This window comes from Lethenteron reissneri, chromosome 72, assembly GCF_015708825.2.
Source record: "Lethenteron reissneri isolate LAM-NWPU_2019-01 chromosome 72, ASM1570882v1, whole genome shotgun sequence".
Classification (NCBI taxonomy): domain Eukaryota; kingdom Metazoa; phylum Chordata; class Hyperoartia; order Petromyzontiformes; family Petromyzontidae; genus Lethenteron; species Lethenteron reissneri.
In genome coordinates this window covers 6,728,077-6,745,836 of record NC_083850.1, presented here as the reverse complement: position 1 = coordinate 6,745,836, position 17,760 = coordinate 6,728,077, and the positions used below count along the sequence as shown (strand labels likewise).

Genomic DNA, 17,760 nt, shown 5'->3' with positions numbered 1-17,760 from the left:
GCGATGCCTTCCCCATACCTCGCATCGACGACACCTTCGACAGTCTCGCAGGAGCGCGGTATTTTTCCACCCTCGATCTGGCGTCCGGTTACTGGCAGGTGGAGATGACGGAGGAGGATCGGCCAAAAACAGCATTCACCACCCCGATGGGCCTGTTTGAGTTTCGCGTGTTGCCGTTCGGACTCACTAACGCGCCCGCGACGTTCCAGCGGTTGATGGAGTTGGTGATGCGGGGCTTGCAGTGGGAACAGTGCCTGATTTACTTGGACGATGTGATCGTGTTCAGTAGATTTTTGTCTGAGCATTGGTCCAGGCTACGAGAGGTGTTCCAGTGACTGCGAGCGGCTCATCTCAAGCTCAAGCCACGTAAGTGTTACATCGCACAACGCGAGGTAGGGTACCTCGGGCATCGCGTCAGCGAGGCGGGCGTGCGCACCGATCCGGAGAAGGTACGCGCCGTAGTGGAGTGGCCACGGCCAAGGAATCTGACGGAGATCAGATCATTTTTGGGGCTCGCCACCTATTATCGTCGATTTGTAAAGGGATTCAGCGAGATTGCACGCCCCCTCACCCAACTCACCTCCCCTAAGCACCCCTATCAGTGGACGGGGGCCTGCCAGACGGCCTTCACCACTCTCAAAGACCACCTCACCCACGCCCCCACCCTCGCTTTCCCCAATTTTACCACCGATTTTATTTTGGACACCGACGCCTGCAGCAGCGGGCTGGGCGCGGTGTTGTCACAGGTACAGGATGGGACGAAATGAGTCATCGCGTACGCCAGCCGGACCCTGAGTGGGGCCGAGCTGAACTATTGCGTGACCCGCCAAGAGTTGTACGCTGTGATTTTCGCATGTAAACAGTTCCGGCCGTATTTGTACGGCCGGAGATGTCGCGTACGCACTGACCATTATGCTCTTCAGTTCCTTCTTACATTCAAGGAGCCGCGGGGGCAGATGGCCCGGTGGTTGGCGCAGTTGCAGGAGTACCATTCATAATCTATAAATATATTCCGTCTTTTGTTATTCGATGACATCTAGCAGTGAAAATCGTGATTGTAATATGACCATGTTGTAATCGTAATAATTTATATCCGACCTTTGCATATGGTTATAAATTAAAACACTAGTTTATAATCGTTTAATGTTTAGTGTTATCGTTTATAGTATTACAGTTTACATGTTATAAAGTACAGTTTATCCCCGACATACTTCGGGATTAGTGACTGGTACGTTGATGAACGATTAACTACGGGGACCTTTCCCCTCAAGGAACACGTGTTAATTGGGTAGACAGCCAAGATGCTGCCGGTTAAGGGCACACTTGTGTGATGGAGATCCTCCACCTGAAATTATCTTAACATGTTTTTGCAATGAACATTATAAAATAAAGAACGGACAAACATTTGTTAAAAATACGTTTTATTCATCTGCAATCATTTTTACGTCAAAACTCGAAGGGAATATTTATTATGTCCTATGTTCACACATTTCCAGTACCATGCAAACCATTTCCGTTCCAGGAATACCAAAGCGTTAAAGTATCATTTCCCATGATTTCCTTATTAGTTCACCACATTTGTTCACTGTGCGTCTATGTTGAAGTCAAGGCCATATATCCAACGAACGCGTCATCAATGTACATCCTGAAATCGGCTATCTAAAATCGATTAATAAAAAAAAAAAAGCTCTACACTTGACACAAAATCTTTAAAATGTTGAGTAAAGATTTACCTACAGACGCATTCCAACTTTAGCTCAACAGGAACACCTAACGACTACAATGAACCCTCTCACAACCAGTGCTCACCACACCACTTCGGCAAGTAATCCGATAACATTACAAACCACCACTGTGCACGTGATTAAACTCTCACAAACTGTAAAACTAAAATAGTCAAAATTACACACAAAAGTACTCGATACGGCTTAATAGGTATAGCCACATGACATAATATTGTTTCAGTCACCCCGAGTTCTCGGGTTGATCCTCGAGCCACTCCATTACATCCAACCATCTCTCGGGATCCAACTGCATGGGATCGATAGTGGAATTATCTTCAGGAATCATTGCAGCACCTTGAATTCCACCTTTTGATTTCAGCTTCCTATCATTGTGGACCTTCTGATGCCTGTTCATGTTTGATGACTGTGAAAATGCCTCCCCACACACAGAGCACAAGAATGGCTTCTCGCCCGTCTGCGTTCTCTGGTGACGCTGAAGATGTGATGACCGTGCAAATGTCTGCCCACACACAGAGCAAAGGAATGGCTTCTCGCCCGTGTGTGTTCTCTGATGAGTTTGAAGAGTTGATTCCTGTGCAAATATCTTCCCACATACAGGGCACAGGAATAGCTTCTCGCCCGTGTGTGTTTTCTGGTGACTCTGAAGAGTTGATGACCGTGCAAATGCCTTCCCACACACAGAGCACGGGAATTGCTTCTCGCCAGTGTGTGTTCTCTGGTGACTCTGAAGATGTGATGGCCGGGAAAAGGACTTCCCACACACAGGGCAATTGAATGACTTCTTGCCTCTGTGTGCGTGGGGCTGTGGAGAGCGTCTCTGCTCCATGTGAGCGTAGTAACAGCAGCGGTGTTATCGAGTCAAAAGTACGCTATCGGCCGCAAGGATGTTTAGCGTTGAGTTTTGGATTTTGTTAACTGCTAAAACAAGAACGACACTCGCGTCTAACCGAGACGCAAAAAAATACCGCTAATTTGACGACGAACACGTTTAAGAGTTTATCCGCGAAAATAGAAACTTACTTGGAGATTCACGGTATATCGATGTCTGGAACCCGTCTGAAGATGTCGCCACGAACTCTCCCGACGCAAAGTCGCCTAACTGTCGACGCAGCAATTGTGCTCGCCAGGCTGCGTTGTCTCGCGGTTGAAGGGTGATCAGCAGACCGACGAGTCGAGCGTCCAACCTCGTCAAGTTCCCTCTCGAAATGGCATTGAGCTCTGCTTCTGAGCCGCCTTATAACTCCCCCCTCGGATCCAATCCTTTGTCTTTCAGGATATTTGCATTCGATTGTTAATTTTGGAAGGTACAATCCGCATGTTTATTAACATACCGAAGGGTAATGTGCCCATTGTGCTTCATGCATGAATATGTAAGTGCATCTCAGTGTGTAATTGTGCGCATATTTTGAATAAATCGGATTAGCGCTGGAAAACACGTTCCCCATGCCCTCCATTGTCCTCGATTTAAAGTGAATGCAGCCCCGTGGCGTTGCCAAAAAAATCGCCGAGCTTCGGGAGTGAGCACGTACAGACGCGTAGTGACCACACTTACAACACTATCACTCTAACATCAGTTACCAAAATCCGATCTGGTACATGGTCTCCGCTTGGTCTGGTTTGTATCCGTCATAACTCTGGAGACAAACAGCGAGGCATGTTTTGGCCAGCCACCACCTCGTTTGCCAACGCGACTTTAATAGCTGCTCTCAAACAACACTATCACCAATTGTGGTTTACAGGCTAGGCTGTTAAGCGGACAATCAGTCTTTTTGGGCAAGGCGCATGGGATAATACACACCTCTGTTATCCCGAAACACAATACACAGCATCGGTAAGGCTGCCTTGTTGGGGAGATGTCGTTTGGGTAAGGTGCTGTCACTGGAGTTAGGCGATGTGACTGGGTTATCACACGGATTCCGAAAAGCAGCTTAGACGATACGATCCACTGCGCTCCATCTCCCCACATGAACGACGACATTCTGAGTTTTAAAAAAGTTGAATATATATTTTAAATACGTTTTTTTAATAATGTTTATTGTATCTATGTTACAATGTGTGATTGTTATACTCTTTATTTGTGTATACTGTATATACTTATATGGCTATTAGATTCCACTGATACGACACATTCATCCAACAGTGGAAAGTGTGATTCTAATACGACGAGTGGGATTCGAATAATTGTAATTCGATTCTAATCCTGCATATCCTACCCCCGGTTGGCATATCAACTTACCATACGTACAACCACAGTGTGATTCTAATTAGCTCAGTGCGATTCTAATGATTAGTATGCGATTATAATCCCACGCCTCCAATTATGTGGTTCTGCACTATAACAGTTAATCGTATTATCAAGCGTTACAATGGATAGGTTGTAGTTCATAGGTTATAATATTATATTTCACTATGTTAGAGTTTAACATGTGAGAGTTTACAATGTCAGAGTTGATCAAGAGCGTCAATCTTGATCGACGCAGAAGCAAATACAGCAGCAGCAACATCACATTTCTAGGGCGACGCAGCTACTTCTGATTCTGCTGCTTCCGCTGCTCAGATATTTGTTGCCATGCCCTGCTCTCGCGGGACCCCACACGTCTTTGGAAATGATTGAGATGAAGATGCCTGAGCTGATAATTAAATTAATAAAGAGTACTTTGTTTGTGTGTAGGTCTGTGTCATCGGGGATCAGCGAACACTGCTTATGAATGAACTCGCACACCTTTATGACCGACATTGTACTAATTTGGTTGATCGAGACGAACAAGGCACGTGCCATGTCCAGACGAATTGATATTAACAATATTGTCCTTAAATATAATGCTAACACTGGATTAACGTTAACACTGGATTAAACATGCACATTTTAAACCCTGCCTAGCATTTATGACTAACGATTCGCATTTGCACATAACATATATTCAAGCACAGTAAAATGCGCATACGAACATATTGTTACTAGAATAATTTTAATGCGATTCTAACCCTGCAAACCCCCTACTGTTCGCATATCCGTCCCCCGATTCGATTGAACGTATACTTTACAAACATATGAGCGATTAAAATGCTTCTAATGACATTCTCATACCGTAACTCCGTTTATGGTGGAATCTATTATAAAAAATTTTTTTAAGTCGTTTAATGTTTAGTGTTATTGTTCATAGTGTTATCAGTTTACATGTTATAGAGTACAGGTGATCCCCCGTATACTTCGGGTTTCGGGACCAGAAGGTTGTGAAACGATTAGCAAGCCGCTAATTAAAAGAACACGGGGCGGCGGGAACACGTGCTTCCATGGGCGGTCGTAGACAGGTTGTATTGCCCAAAGGTGACACCGGGTACGTCCCCCAAGTTGCTCCGCCCACGGCGGCGACAGGTAGAAGTCATGGAGGTGAAATGGCCGCAGTGTGTACGCATGTAGTTATGTCCGTCCCAACCCAGACAGCTCATCCCCATGTCCTGTACAGCCCAAGTCTGGTGTGTCCGACGTGGTGGGGCACTCGGCAACGGAAACCGTACGCCAAAAGGAAATGTGTTGTGGCGCCCACAGTTTCCGAGCCCCTGAGGCCCGGGGTGCCTCAAGGATCCGCCACGTGCGAGGATCCAGTGCCTGGAGCCTGGTCATATTCTTCAAAAGAAGCCAGGGACCTGCCTAATCCTTCAAGGCTGTGGTGCGAACCCTTGACGCCCCGAAATGCACAAGATTCTACCATGGGCGCGGGACGGGCGTCGAGAACCAGGTCAAAATGCGCAAGGTTGCGCTTGTAGGCTCCACGCAAAATATCAATGCTGTATATTATTAACTAGCAGTAGTACCCGGCGTTGCCCGGGTGAAAAATATATTTCTTAATAACCTTACATATATACACACCCTCACCACTCAGCACTCACCCTCACCATTCACCCTCACCACTCTCCCTCACCACTCTCCCTCACCACTCATCCTCACCAATAACACCCTCACCACTCTCCCTCACCACTCATCCTCAGCAATCACACCCTCACGAATCACCACTCACCCTCAACACTCACCCTCACCACTCACCCTCACCATTCACCCTCACCTCTCTCCCTCACCACTCATCCTCACCAATCACACCCTCACCAATCACCACTCACCCTCACCACTCACCACTCACCCTCACCATTCACCCTCACCACTCTCCCTCACCACTCTTCCTCACCACTCTCCCTCACCACTCATCCTCACCAATAACACCCTCACCACTCTCCCTCACCACTCATCCTCACCAATCACACCCTCACCAATCACCACTCACCCTCAACACTCACCCTCACCACTCACCCTCACCATTCACCCTCACCTCTCTCCCTCACCACTCATCCTCACCAATCACACCCTCACCAATCACCACTCACCCTTACCACTCACCACTCACCCTCACCATTCACCCTCACCACTCTCCCTCACCACTCTTCCTCACCACTCTCCCTCACCACTCATCCTCACCAATAACACCCTCACCACTCTCCCTCACCACTCATCCTCACCAATCACACCCTCACCAATCACCACTCACCCTCACCACTCACCACTCACCCTCACCATTCACCAGAGAGATTTGCGATTTTATATATATAGATTCTGACCTTACTCCCTCCGTTTGATGCTGCTAATCCTGCATAATGCATGGACATAATGACTTTGAACCCCTCGCCAAACCTCCTACGCAGTTCACAAGTAGTGCTAATCGCACATCTGCATTTGCCATAAATATGCTAAATTCCTCTTGATATGCAAATTATTTTGTAAAGACGCTCTTCGCTCCTCCATCCCAGCATAAATAGTCGCTCCAAGCCTGGAGCGTGACATACAGACTCTGTCTACTTGACGGACCTGTTCTCCACCTGAGGACGGCTGCTTGCGTTGTGGCCGAAACGTCGTGAGAATTATTTAATTATGTTTTATTTTTATTATTTTATTACTTCCCTTCTACGTGACTTTACCGAAAGAACCAAGAAGATGTATATTGCTATTCGGTGCCATTGCGATGTAACATTCTACCAGCAGTGGGCAGCTTGATTCTAATACGACCATGGTGCTATTTTAATAATTTTGATGCAATTCTGAATCTGGCACCACCCAGGCCGCATTTACGACTCCCGATGTGCATCTACATTTAACATACATTCTAGCTCAGTGTAATTCTAATACTACCAAAGTGTGATTCTAATCATTTTAATCCGATCATAATCCTGCACCCCCCAATTCGCATATCCGACCACCGGTTCGCATGTCCAAAGGCCATAGATGCATATTACATTCGTACATACGAGCACAGTTCGCTTGCACGTACACTATACATACATATGCGCAGAGTGTGATTCTAATACAATCACATTGTAATTCTAATTCTTGAAATGAGATTATAATACCGTACCTCTGTTTTTGGTGTTATAAATGATGAAACTAGTTTATAGTATTTTAATGTTTCGTGTTATCGTTTATAGTGTTACAGTTCACATGTCTTAGCGTACAGGATTCCCTGTATACTTGATGATTAGGGACCGTAACGTTGCGAATAGATTTATAATAAGGGAACATTTCCCCTCCAGGGACACATGTTAATGGGGAGACAGCCAAGATGCTGCCGGTTAAGGGCAGATGTGTGACGAAGATCCTCCACCTGAAACTCGCTTAAAACACGTTGTTGAAATGAATACATAAACGGACACACATTTGTTTAAAAAAATCGTTTTTATTCATCTGCAATCATTTTAAGTCAAAACTCGAACCGAATGTATTATGTCCTATGTTCACACATTTCCAGTACCATGCAAACCATTTCCGTTCCAGGAATACCAACGCGTTAAAGTATCATTCCCCATTATTTCCTTATTAGTTCACCACATTTGTTCACTGTGCGTCTATGTTGAAGTCAAGGCCATATATCCAACGAACGCGTCATCAATGTACATCCTGAAATCAGCTATCTAAAATCGATTAATACCAATCAAAAAAAGCCATACACATGAAAAAAATCTTTAAAATGTTGAGTAAAGATGTATCTACAGACGCATTCCAACTTTAGCTCAACAGGAACACCAAACGACTATAATTGAACCCTCTCACCACCAGTACTCATCACACCACTTCAGCAAGTAATCCGATAACATTACAAACTACCACTGTGCACGTCATTAAACTCTCAAAAATTACACACAAAAGTACTCGGTACGGCTTAATAGGTATAACCACATGCAACATTATATTTCAGTCACCCCGAGCTCTCGGTTTGATCCTCGAGCCACTCCATTACATCCAGCCATCTCTCGGGATCCAACTGCATGGGATCGAAGGTGGAAACTTCTTCAGGACTCATTGCAGCACCTTGAATTTCAGCTTTTGATTTCAGTTTCCTATCATTGTGAACCTTCTGATGCCTGTTCATGGTTGATGAGTCTGCAAATGTCTTCCCACACACAGGGCACAGGAAAGGCTTCTCGCCCGTGTGTGTTCTCTGATGACTATGAAGAGTTGATGAGTCTGCAAATGTCTTCCCACACACAGCGCACAGGAATGGCTTCTCGCCCGTGTGTGTTCTCTGATGACTATGAAGATTTGATGACTTGGAAAATGTCTTCCCACACACAGGGCACAGGAATGGCTTCTCGCCCGTGTGTGTTCTCTGATGACTATGAAGAGTTGATGAGTCTGCAAATGTCTTCCCACACACAGGGCACAGGAATGGCTTCTCGCCCGTGTGTGTTCTCTGATGACTATGAAGATTTGATGACTTTGAAAATGTCTTCCCACACACAGAGCACAGGAACGGCTTCTCGCCCGTGTGTGTTCTGTGGTGTTTCTTAAGATGTGATGACCGTGAAAAGGACTTCTCACACACAGAGCAATTGAATGGCTTCTTGCCTCCGTGTGCGTGGGGCTGTGGAGAGCCTCTCTGCTCCATGTGAGCGTAGTAACAGCAGCGGTGTTATTGAGTCAAAAGTACGCTATTGGCCCCAAGGATGTTTAACGTTGAGTTTTGGATTTTGTTAACTGCTAAAACAAAAACGACACTCGCGTCTAACCGAGAGAAAAAACAAATCCCGCTAATTTGACGACGAACACGTTTAAGAATTTATCCGCGAAAATAGACACTTACTTGGAGATTCACGGTATATCGATGTCTGAAACCCGTCTGAAGATGTCGCCACGAACTCTCCCGACCCAAAGTCGCTTAACTGTCGACTCAGCAATTGTGCTCGCCAGGCTGCGTTGTCTCGCGGTTGAAGGGCGATCAGCAGAGCGACGAGTCGAGCGTCCAACCTCATCAAGTTCCCTCTCGAAATGGCATTGAGCTCTGCTTCTGAGCCGCCTTATAACTCCCCCCCTAGGATCCAATCCTTTGTCTTTCAGGATATTTGCATTCGATTGTTAATTTTGGAAGGCACAATCCGCATGTCTATTAACATACCGAAGAATAATGTGCCCATTGTGCTTCGTGCATTAATATGTACGTGCATCTCAGTGTGTAATTGTGCGCTTATTTTGAATAAATGGAAAAACATTGTCCTCCATTTAAAGTGAATGCAGAGAAATTAGCATGTAACTTTAGAAAAGGAAGAGAGCGGCCTTCTCGACGAGGGAGTGAAACCCAATAGGTAATATTCTTTTACAGCGTTACAATGGATAGGTTGTAGTTCATAGGTTATAATATTATGTTTCACTATGATAGAGCTTAACATGTGAAAGTATACAATATCAGAGTTGATCAAATGCGACAATCAAGGGCGTCAAGCGGGTGAGTTTGATCAGAGGCTTTAATCAAAGGCGTCATCCCATCACGGAACACCACCTCCCTGCGTTTATTACAGCAACAGAAGCAACTACAGCAGCAACAACAGCAGCGACAACAATAGCAGCAACATCACATTTCGAGGGCGACGCAGCTACTTCCGATTCTGCTGCCCAGCTTTTTGTAGTCGGGACCTGCTCTCGCAGGACCCCACACGTCTTTGGAAATGATTGCGATGATCATGTCTGAGCTGATAATTAAGTCACTCAAGATTACTTTGTTTAACCATAACTTTAGGTAGGTTAGTGTCATAAGGGCTCTGTGAATACTACTCATGAATGAAATCACACTCCTGTATGACCGACATTGTAATAATTTTGGTTGATCGAGTAGAACAAGTCACATGACATGTCCAGACGAATTATTATCAACAACAATGTCGTTAAATATGATGCTAAAATAAATGTTAACACTGGATTAAACGTGTACCTCTTAACCCCTCCCTCGCATTTACGACTGACGATTTGCATTTGCACGTAACATACATTCAAGCACAGTGAAATGCTAATACAACAATATTGTTATTCTAAAATGTGAATGCGATTCTTGCCCTGTACCCCCCACAGTTCACATATCCGACCCCCGGTTCGATTTAACAGATAATTTACATACATGTGTAGAGTGCGATTGTAATACTTCTAATGAGATTTAAATACCGTACCTCCGTTTATGGTGCTATAAATTATAAAAACAGTTGATATTTTTATTGTCGTTTAATGTTGAGTGTTATTGTTTATAGTGTTATCAGTTTACGTGTTTTTAAGTACAGGTGATTCCCGGTATACTTCGGTATTCTGGACCTGAACGTCGCGAAACGATTCATAACGAGGACCTTTCCCCACCAGAGCGCAAGCCGCTAATGAAAAGAACTCGGGCCGGCGGGAACACGTGCTTCCATGGTTGGTCGGGGACAGGGCATGGTTGTATTGCCTACAGATGCCACCGGGAAAATCCAAGTTGCTCCGCCCATGGCGGGGACAGGTAGAGGTCATAGAGGTGGGTGATGTAAAGACAGTGCGTCAACTAAGGGACAAGTGGTGACAACAAGATAGAGAGAGTTCGAGAAGGGAAGGCGAGACCAAGTGTGGGCGGAGGTTCACGGCGAGAATGAGAGAGGGGGAGGAACGAGGTTTGGGGCTGTGTTGGCTGGTTGCTGTCTCGTCGTCGTCGTTGCTATATCGTGACGCCTGGGGTCTGAAACCGCGTTAAAGGCTACATAAAAGAATCCTCTGCAGTATGAGTTCGGAGTCATTACAATTGTAACGATTCATTATTTCACGGGCTAATATTGGGTTTGTGCGATTATTTTACATATTCATACTGAATATTGTTATTTGATGCCATTGAGATGGAACATTCATCCAGAAGTGGACAGCTTGATCCTAATACCACCAAAGTGTTATTCAAATAATTATAATCCCATCCTGATCCTGCACCTTCCGTTTCACATATCCCACCCTTGGTTCGCACGTCCATATTACATACATACATGTTACATGCATACATACTACATAGAGACATATCTCATGCATACATATTACATACAGACATGTTACATACATACATATTACATTCATGCATGTTACATACAGACATGTTACATACTCACGAGCATAGTATGATTCTTAGAGGACCACGGTGTGAAGCAAAGAATTCGAATGAGATTCGAATATCACACTTGTTTATGATGTTATTTTATAGCGTTATAATGTATCGCTGTTAGCTTATATTGTTAGAGTTCACAACATTATAGTTTACTATAACACTAGTTTGTAGTGTTATTTTAAAGCGTTACAGTGTATAGCTCATAGTTTGAAGGTTATATTGTTAGAGTTTATAATGTTAGGGTATACATGTGAGTTTACAATTTGAGAGTTTGTGGACGTGCCCTGTTCTCGTGGGACCCGACACGGATTTGGAAATGATTGCTATGATCATGTTTGAGCTGGGATGAGCGACTAAAGTTTAACGTTGTTTAATCATAGCGGTGTGTAGGTTAGTGTCATCGGGGCTTAGTGAATACTACCCATGAATGAACTCATACTTCTTAACATGTTATAGAGTTCAGTTTATCCCCGACATACTTTGGGAATAGGGACTGGTACGTTGATGAACGATTAACTACGGGGACCTTTCCCCTCAAGGAACACGTGTTAATCGGGTAGACAGCCAAGATGCTGCCGGTTAAGGGCACAATTGTGTGACGGAGATCCTCCACCTGAAATTCTCTGAACATGTTTTTGCTAGGAACATTATGAAATAAAGAACGGACAAACATTTGTTAAAATTTATTCATCTGCAATAATTTTTAAGTCAAAACTCGAAGGGAATATTTATTATGTTCTATGTTCACACATTTCCAGTACAATGCAAACCATTTCCGTTCCAGGAATACCAAAGCGTTAAAGTATCATTCCCCATGATTTCCGTATTAGTTCACCACATGTGTTCACTGTGCGTCTATGTTGAAGTCAAGGCCATATATCTAACGAACGCGTCATCAATGTACATCCTGAAATCGGCTATCTTAAGTCGATTAATACCAACCAAAAAAAGCTATGTACTAAAAAAACCGTTTAAAATGTTGAATAAAGATGTACCTACAGACGCATTCCAACTTTAGCTCAACAGGAACACTTAACGACTAAAATTGAACCCTCTCACAACCAGTGCACTTCACACCACTTCGGCAAGTAATCCGATAACATTACAAACCACCACTGGGCACGTCATTAAACTCTCAAAAACTGTAAAACTAAAATGGTAAAAATAACGCACAAAAGTACTCGATATGGCTTAATAGGTGTAACCACATGCAATATTATGTTTCAGTCACCCCGAGCTCTCGGTTTGATCCTCGAGCCACTCCATTACATCCAGCCATCTCTCGGGATCCAACTGCATGGGATCGAATGTGGAAACTTCTTCAGCTTTTGATTTCAGTTTTCTATCATTGTGGACCTTCTGATGCCTGTTAAGATTTGACGACTGTGCAAATGCCTTCCCACACACAGAGCACAGGAACGGCTTCTCGCCCGTGTGTGTTCTCTGGTGTCTCTGAAGATGTGATGGCCATGAAAAGGACTTCTCACAGACAGAGCAATTGAATTGCTTCTTGTCTCCGTGTGCGTGGGGCTGTGGAGAGCGTCTCTGCTCCATGTGAGCGTAGTAACAGTAGCGGTGTTATCGAGTCAAAAGTACGCTATCGGCCGCAAGGATGTTTAGCGTCGAGTTTTGGATTTTGTTAACTGCTAAAACAAGAACGACGCTCGCGTCTAACCGAGACGCAAAAAAATCCCGCTAATTCAACGACGAAAACGTTTAAGAGTTTATCCGCGAAAAAAGACACTTACTTGGAGATTCACGGTATATCGATGTCTGGAACCCGTCTGAAGATGTCGCCACGAACTCTCCCGACGCAAAGTCGCCTAACTGTCGACACAGCAATTGTGCTCGCCAGGCTGCGTTGTCTCGCGGTTGAAGGGCGATCAGCAGAGCGACGAGTCGAGCGTCCAACCTCATCAAGTTCCCTCTCGAAATGGCATTGAGCTCTGCTTCTGAGCCGCCTTATAACTCCCCCCCTAGGATCCAATCCTTTGTCTTTCAGGATATTTGCATTCGATTGTTAATATTGGAAGGTACAATCCGCATGTCTATTAACATACCGAAGAGTAATGTGCCCATTGTGCTTCATGCATGAATATGTAAGTGCATCTCAGTTTGTAATTGTGCGCTTATTTTGAATAAATGAAAAAACATTGTCCTCGATTTAAAGTGAATGCAGCCCCGTGACGTTCCCAAAAACCGCCAAGCTTCGGGAGTGAGCACGTACAGATGCGTAGTGACCACACTTGCAATACAATCACTCTAACATTGGTAACCAAAATCCGATCTGGTACATGGTCTCCGCTTTGTCAGGTTTGTATCCGTCATCACTCAGGAGACAAACAGCGAGGCATGGTTTGGCCAGCCACCACCTCGTTTGCCGCAAGCGACTTTAATAGCTGCTCTCAAACAACACTGTCACCAATGGTTGTTTACAGGCTAGGCTGTTAAGCGGACAATCAGTCGTTTTGGGCAAAACGTATGGGGTAAGACACACCTCTGTTATCCCATAAACACAATACACAGCATCGGTAAGGCTGCCTTGTTGGGGAGATGTAGTTTGGGTAAGGTGCTGTCACTGGAGTTAGGCGATGTGACTGGGTTATCACACGGATTCCGAAAAGAAGCTTAGACGATACGATCCACTGCGCTCCATCTCCCCACATGAACGACGACATTCTGAGTTTTAAAAAAGTGGAATATATATTTTAAATACGTTTTTTTTAAAATAATGTTTATTGTATCTACGTTACAATGTGTGATTGTTATACTCTTTATTTGTGTATACTGTATATACTTATATGGCTATTCGATTCCATTGATACGACACATTCATCCAACAGTGGAATGCATCTTTAGTTAGATCTTTTCTCAACATTTTAAACGGGTTTTTTTTCAAGCATATAGCTTTTTTTGGTTGGTATTAATCGACTTTAGATAGCCGATTTCAGGATGTACATTGATGACGCGTTCGTTGGATATATGGCCTTGCCTTCAACATAGACGCACAGTGAACAAATGTGGTGAACTAATAAGGAAATAATGGAGAATGATTCGTTAACGCTTTGGTATTCCTGGAACGGATATGGTTTGCATTGTATTGTAACTGTTTGAACATAGGACATAATACATTCGGTTCGAGTTTTGACTTTAAAATGATTGCAGATGAATAAAAACGTTTTTTTAACAAATGTGTGTCCGTTTATTTATTCATATCAACAACGTGTTTTAAGCGAGTTTCAGGTGGAGGATCTTCGTCACACACATCTGCCCTTAACCGGCAGCATCTTGGCTGTCTCTCCATTTAACATGTGTCCCTGGAGGGGATAGGGCCCCATTATTTATCGATTCACAACGTTACGGTCCCTAATCATCAAGTACACAGGGAATCTTGTACGCTAAGACACGTGAACTGTAACACTATAAACGATAACACGAAACATTAAAATACTATAAACTAGTTTAATCATTTCTAACACCAAAAACAGAGGTACGGTATTATAATCTCATTTCAAGTATTAGAATTACAACGTGATTGTATTAACATCACATAGTCTTGAAGGATTAGGCAGGTCCCTGGCTTCTTTTGGAGAATTTGACCAGGCTCCAGGCACCGGTTCCTCGCACGTGGCGGATCCTTGAGGCACCCCGGGCCTCAAGCGATACATTATAACGCTATACAATAACATTGTTAACTAGTGTTATAGATTAGAACAACCTGTGCATGTAACATGTATATATGTAACATGTATGTATGTAATATTGGGTTTGTGTGATTACTTTATATATACATACTGAATATTGCTATTTGATGCCATTGAGATTAACATTCATCCAGCAGTGGACAGCTTGATCTTAATACCACCAAAGTGTTATACAAATAATTGTAATCCCATCCTGATCCTGCACGTTCCGTTTCACATATCCCACCATTGGTTCGCACGTCCATATTACATACATGCATACATGTTACATGCATACATGTTACATCCATACATGTTACATGCAAACATGTAACATGCATAAATGTTACATGCATACACACTACATACAGACATACTACATACAGACATGTTACATGCATATATACTTACTACGTACAGACATGTTACATGCACATATACTTACTACAAACAGACATATAAAATGCACATATACTTACTACATACAGACATGTTACATGCATGACTGTTACATACTTACGACCGTAGTGTGATTCGAAGAGGACCACGGAGTGATTCGAATAATTTGAAAGCGATTCGAATATCACACTTCAATGTAGGTTGTTCTAATCGAATTACAATTATTCGAATCCCACTATAGTCGTATTAGAATCACACTGTCCACTGTTGGATGAATGTGTGGTAATGGAATGTAATAGCTATTTTCAGTATATACACACACATTTAAAGAGTATAACAATCACACATTATAACATATATACAATACACATGATTTCAAAAACGTATTTAAACATTTCTATTCATTTTTTAAAACTGAGAATGTCGTTGTCCATGTGTGGACGGAGCTCGGTGGAATGTATCGTCTCCGCTGTGTTTCGGAATCCGTGTGATCACCCAGTCACATCGCCTAACTCCAGTCACAGCGCCTTACCCTTTAAAATAACACTACAAACTAGTGTTATAGTAAACTAAAACGTTGTGAACTCTAGCAATATAAGCTATGAGCGATACATTATAACGCTATAAAATAACATCATAAACTATTGTTACAGATTAGAACACCGTACATTGAAGTGTGATATTCGAATCTCATTCGAATTCTTAGCTTCACACCGTGGTCCTGTCTTTGCCGCTGGCCCCCGAGGTCTCTCCCTGCTGGGCGCCGACTGCAGGGGGGGGTCCCGCCGTTCCCCGACCCCTCGCTGGTCTGCGAACAGCTGCTGCCGCCGCTGGGCTCATCGTTCGCGGGGTAAGGACTGTCGCCCGACGGTTCACTTCCCTGGTTCGCACCTCCGCGAGTTCGCGAGAGGGACATGGCTCGTCGCCGGCTCCCGTACGCCTGTAAACGCATCGTTGCCTCTCCGCCAATCAAATGCGACGCCTCCCCTCACACAGCCCCGCGCAGCGATCACACGCTCTGAACGGGGGTCGGAGGGCGAATGACTTTGAACGCACACGCGCGACCGCCGCGAGCGGGTGATCACGTTCGTTTAAAGGGAGCGCGGAACGGGTGTTTACGGTGGGTGTGAGCCCTCACAGCGCACAAGTCTCCACGGCGACAGGCGGAGCGGGCACCCGTGTTCTCTAACACACGTAAACTGTGACACTTTAAAGATGAAATATGAAACGACTATAAACTATGATAATTGGTTCTTTACCCTTCTATCTGGCAACAAAACTGACACCTTTTTTGTTGCCAGATAGAAGGGTAAAGAACCAATTATCATATTTTTACTGGCAAATGAGGTCCCCATAGAGACTATAAACTAGTTTTGTATGTAATTTATAATACCGTAAACGGAGGGACAGTATTAGGATATCTATACTCTTTGGTGCTTTCGGCAAAGTCACGTAGGAAGAAATAAAACAAAATAAATCACGACGTTTCGGACGCAACACAAGCGCCCGAAACGAAGTCTGCAGCAGACATCGTGCTGCTCGCAGCAGACATCGCGGACATCGCGATTCTCACCTGAAGACGGGCGCTTGTGTTTCGTCCGAAACGTGATTTACCTTGTTTCATTTCTACCTACGTGACTTTACCGAAAGAACCAACGAGTATTAATTCCTGCAGTCACGAAAGCTTCAAATCAATATTAGAATATCATTAGAAGTATTATAATCACAATGTGATCGTAATAGAATCACACTGCACATATGTATGCATATTACATACATACTATGGTCGTATGTATGTAATATGTATGTCCGTTGGACATGCGAACCGGGGGTCGGATATGCGAACTGGTGGATTAGGATCGGATTAGAATTATTAGAATAACACTATGGTCGTATTAGAATTACACTGAGCTAGAATGTATGTTATATGTAGATGCACATCGCGAGTCGTAAATGCAAAATGGGAGGTGCGCGGTTTTGATCGCATTAAAATTGTTATAATAACAACGTGGTCCTATTAGAATCACGCTATCGACTGTTGCTGATGTTCGGGTGGTGGCCTCCGATTCGGGATCAGCTCTTCCATTACTCGCCTGGTTGGTTACATTCATGCATATTACATACAGACATGTTACAAACTCACGAGCATGGTGTGATTCTTAGAGGACCACGGTGTGAAGCTAAGAATTCGAATGAGATTTGAATACCACACTTCAATGTACGGTGTTCTAATCTGTAACACTAGTTTGTGATGTTATTTTATAGCGTTATAATGTATCGCACATAGCTTACATTATAGTTTACTATAATACTAGTTTGTAGTGTTATTTTAAAGCGTTGCAATGTATAGCTCATAGTTTAAAGGTTATATTGTTAGAGTTTATAATGTTAGAGTATACAATGTGAGTTTACAATTTGAGAGTTTGTGGACGTGCCCTGTTCTCGTGGGACCCGACACGGATTTGGAAATAATTGCTATGATCATGTATGAGCTGGGATGAGCGACTAATG

At 43.8% G+C, this 17,760-nt stretch overlaps 1 protein-coding gene across 1 annotated transcript in view; it reads right to left on the bottom strand.

The window, feature by feature from the left end:
- LOC133361359 (zinc finger and SCAN domain-containing protein 2-like) overlaps positions 1-17,760 on the bottom strand; it is a gene marked incomplete at its 3' end in the record, with an annotated part of 39,975 nt that overhangs the window by 15,398 nt on the left and 6,817 nt on the right. The window contains exons 3-4 of the mRNA XM_061580283.1: positions 8,153-8,479; positions 2,167-2,409 (exon numbers count right to left, since the gene is read on the bottom strand). Coding sequence (XP_061436267.1) covers positions 2,167-2,409; positions 8,153-8,479 — 570 coding nt within the window. The remainder of the gene's footprint in view (positions 1-2,166; positions 2,410-8,152; positions 8,480-17,760) is intronic.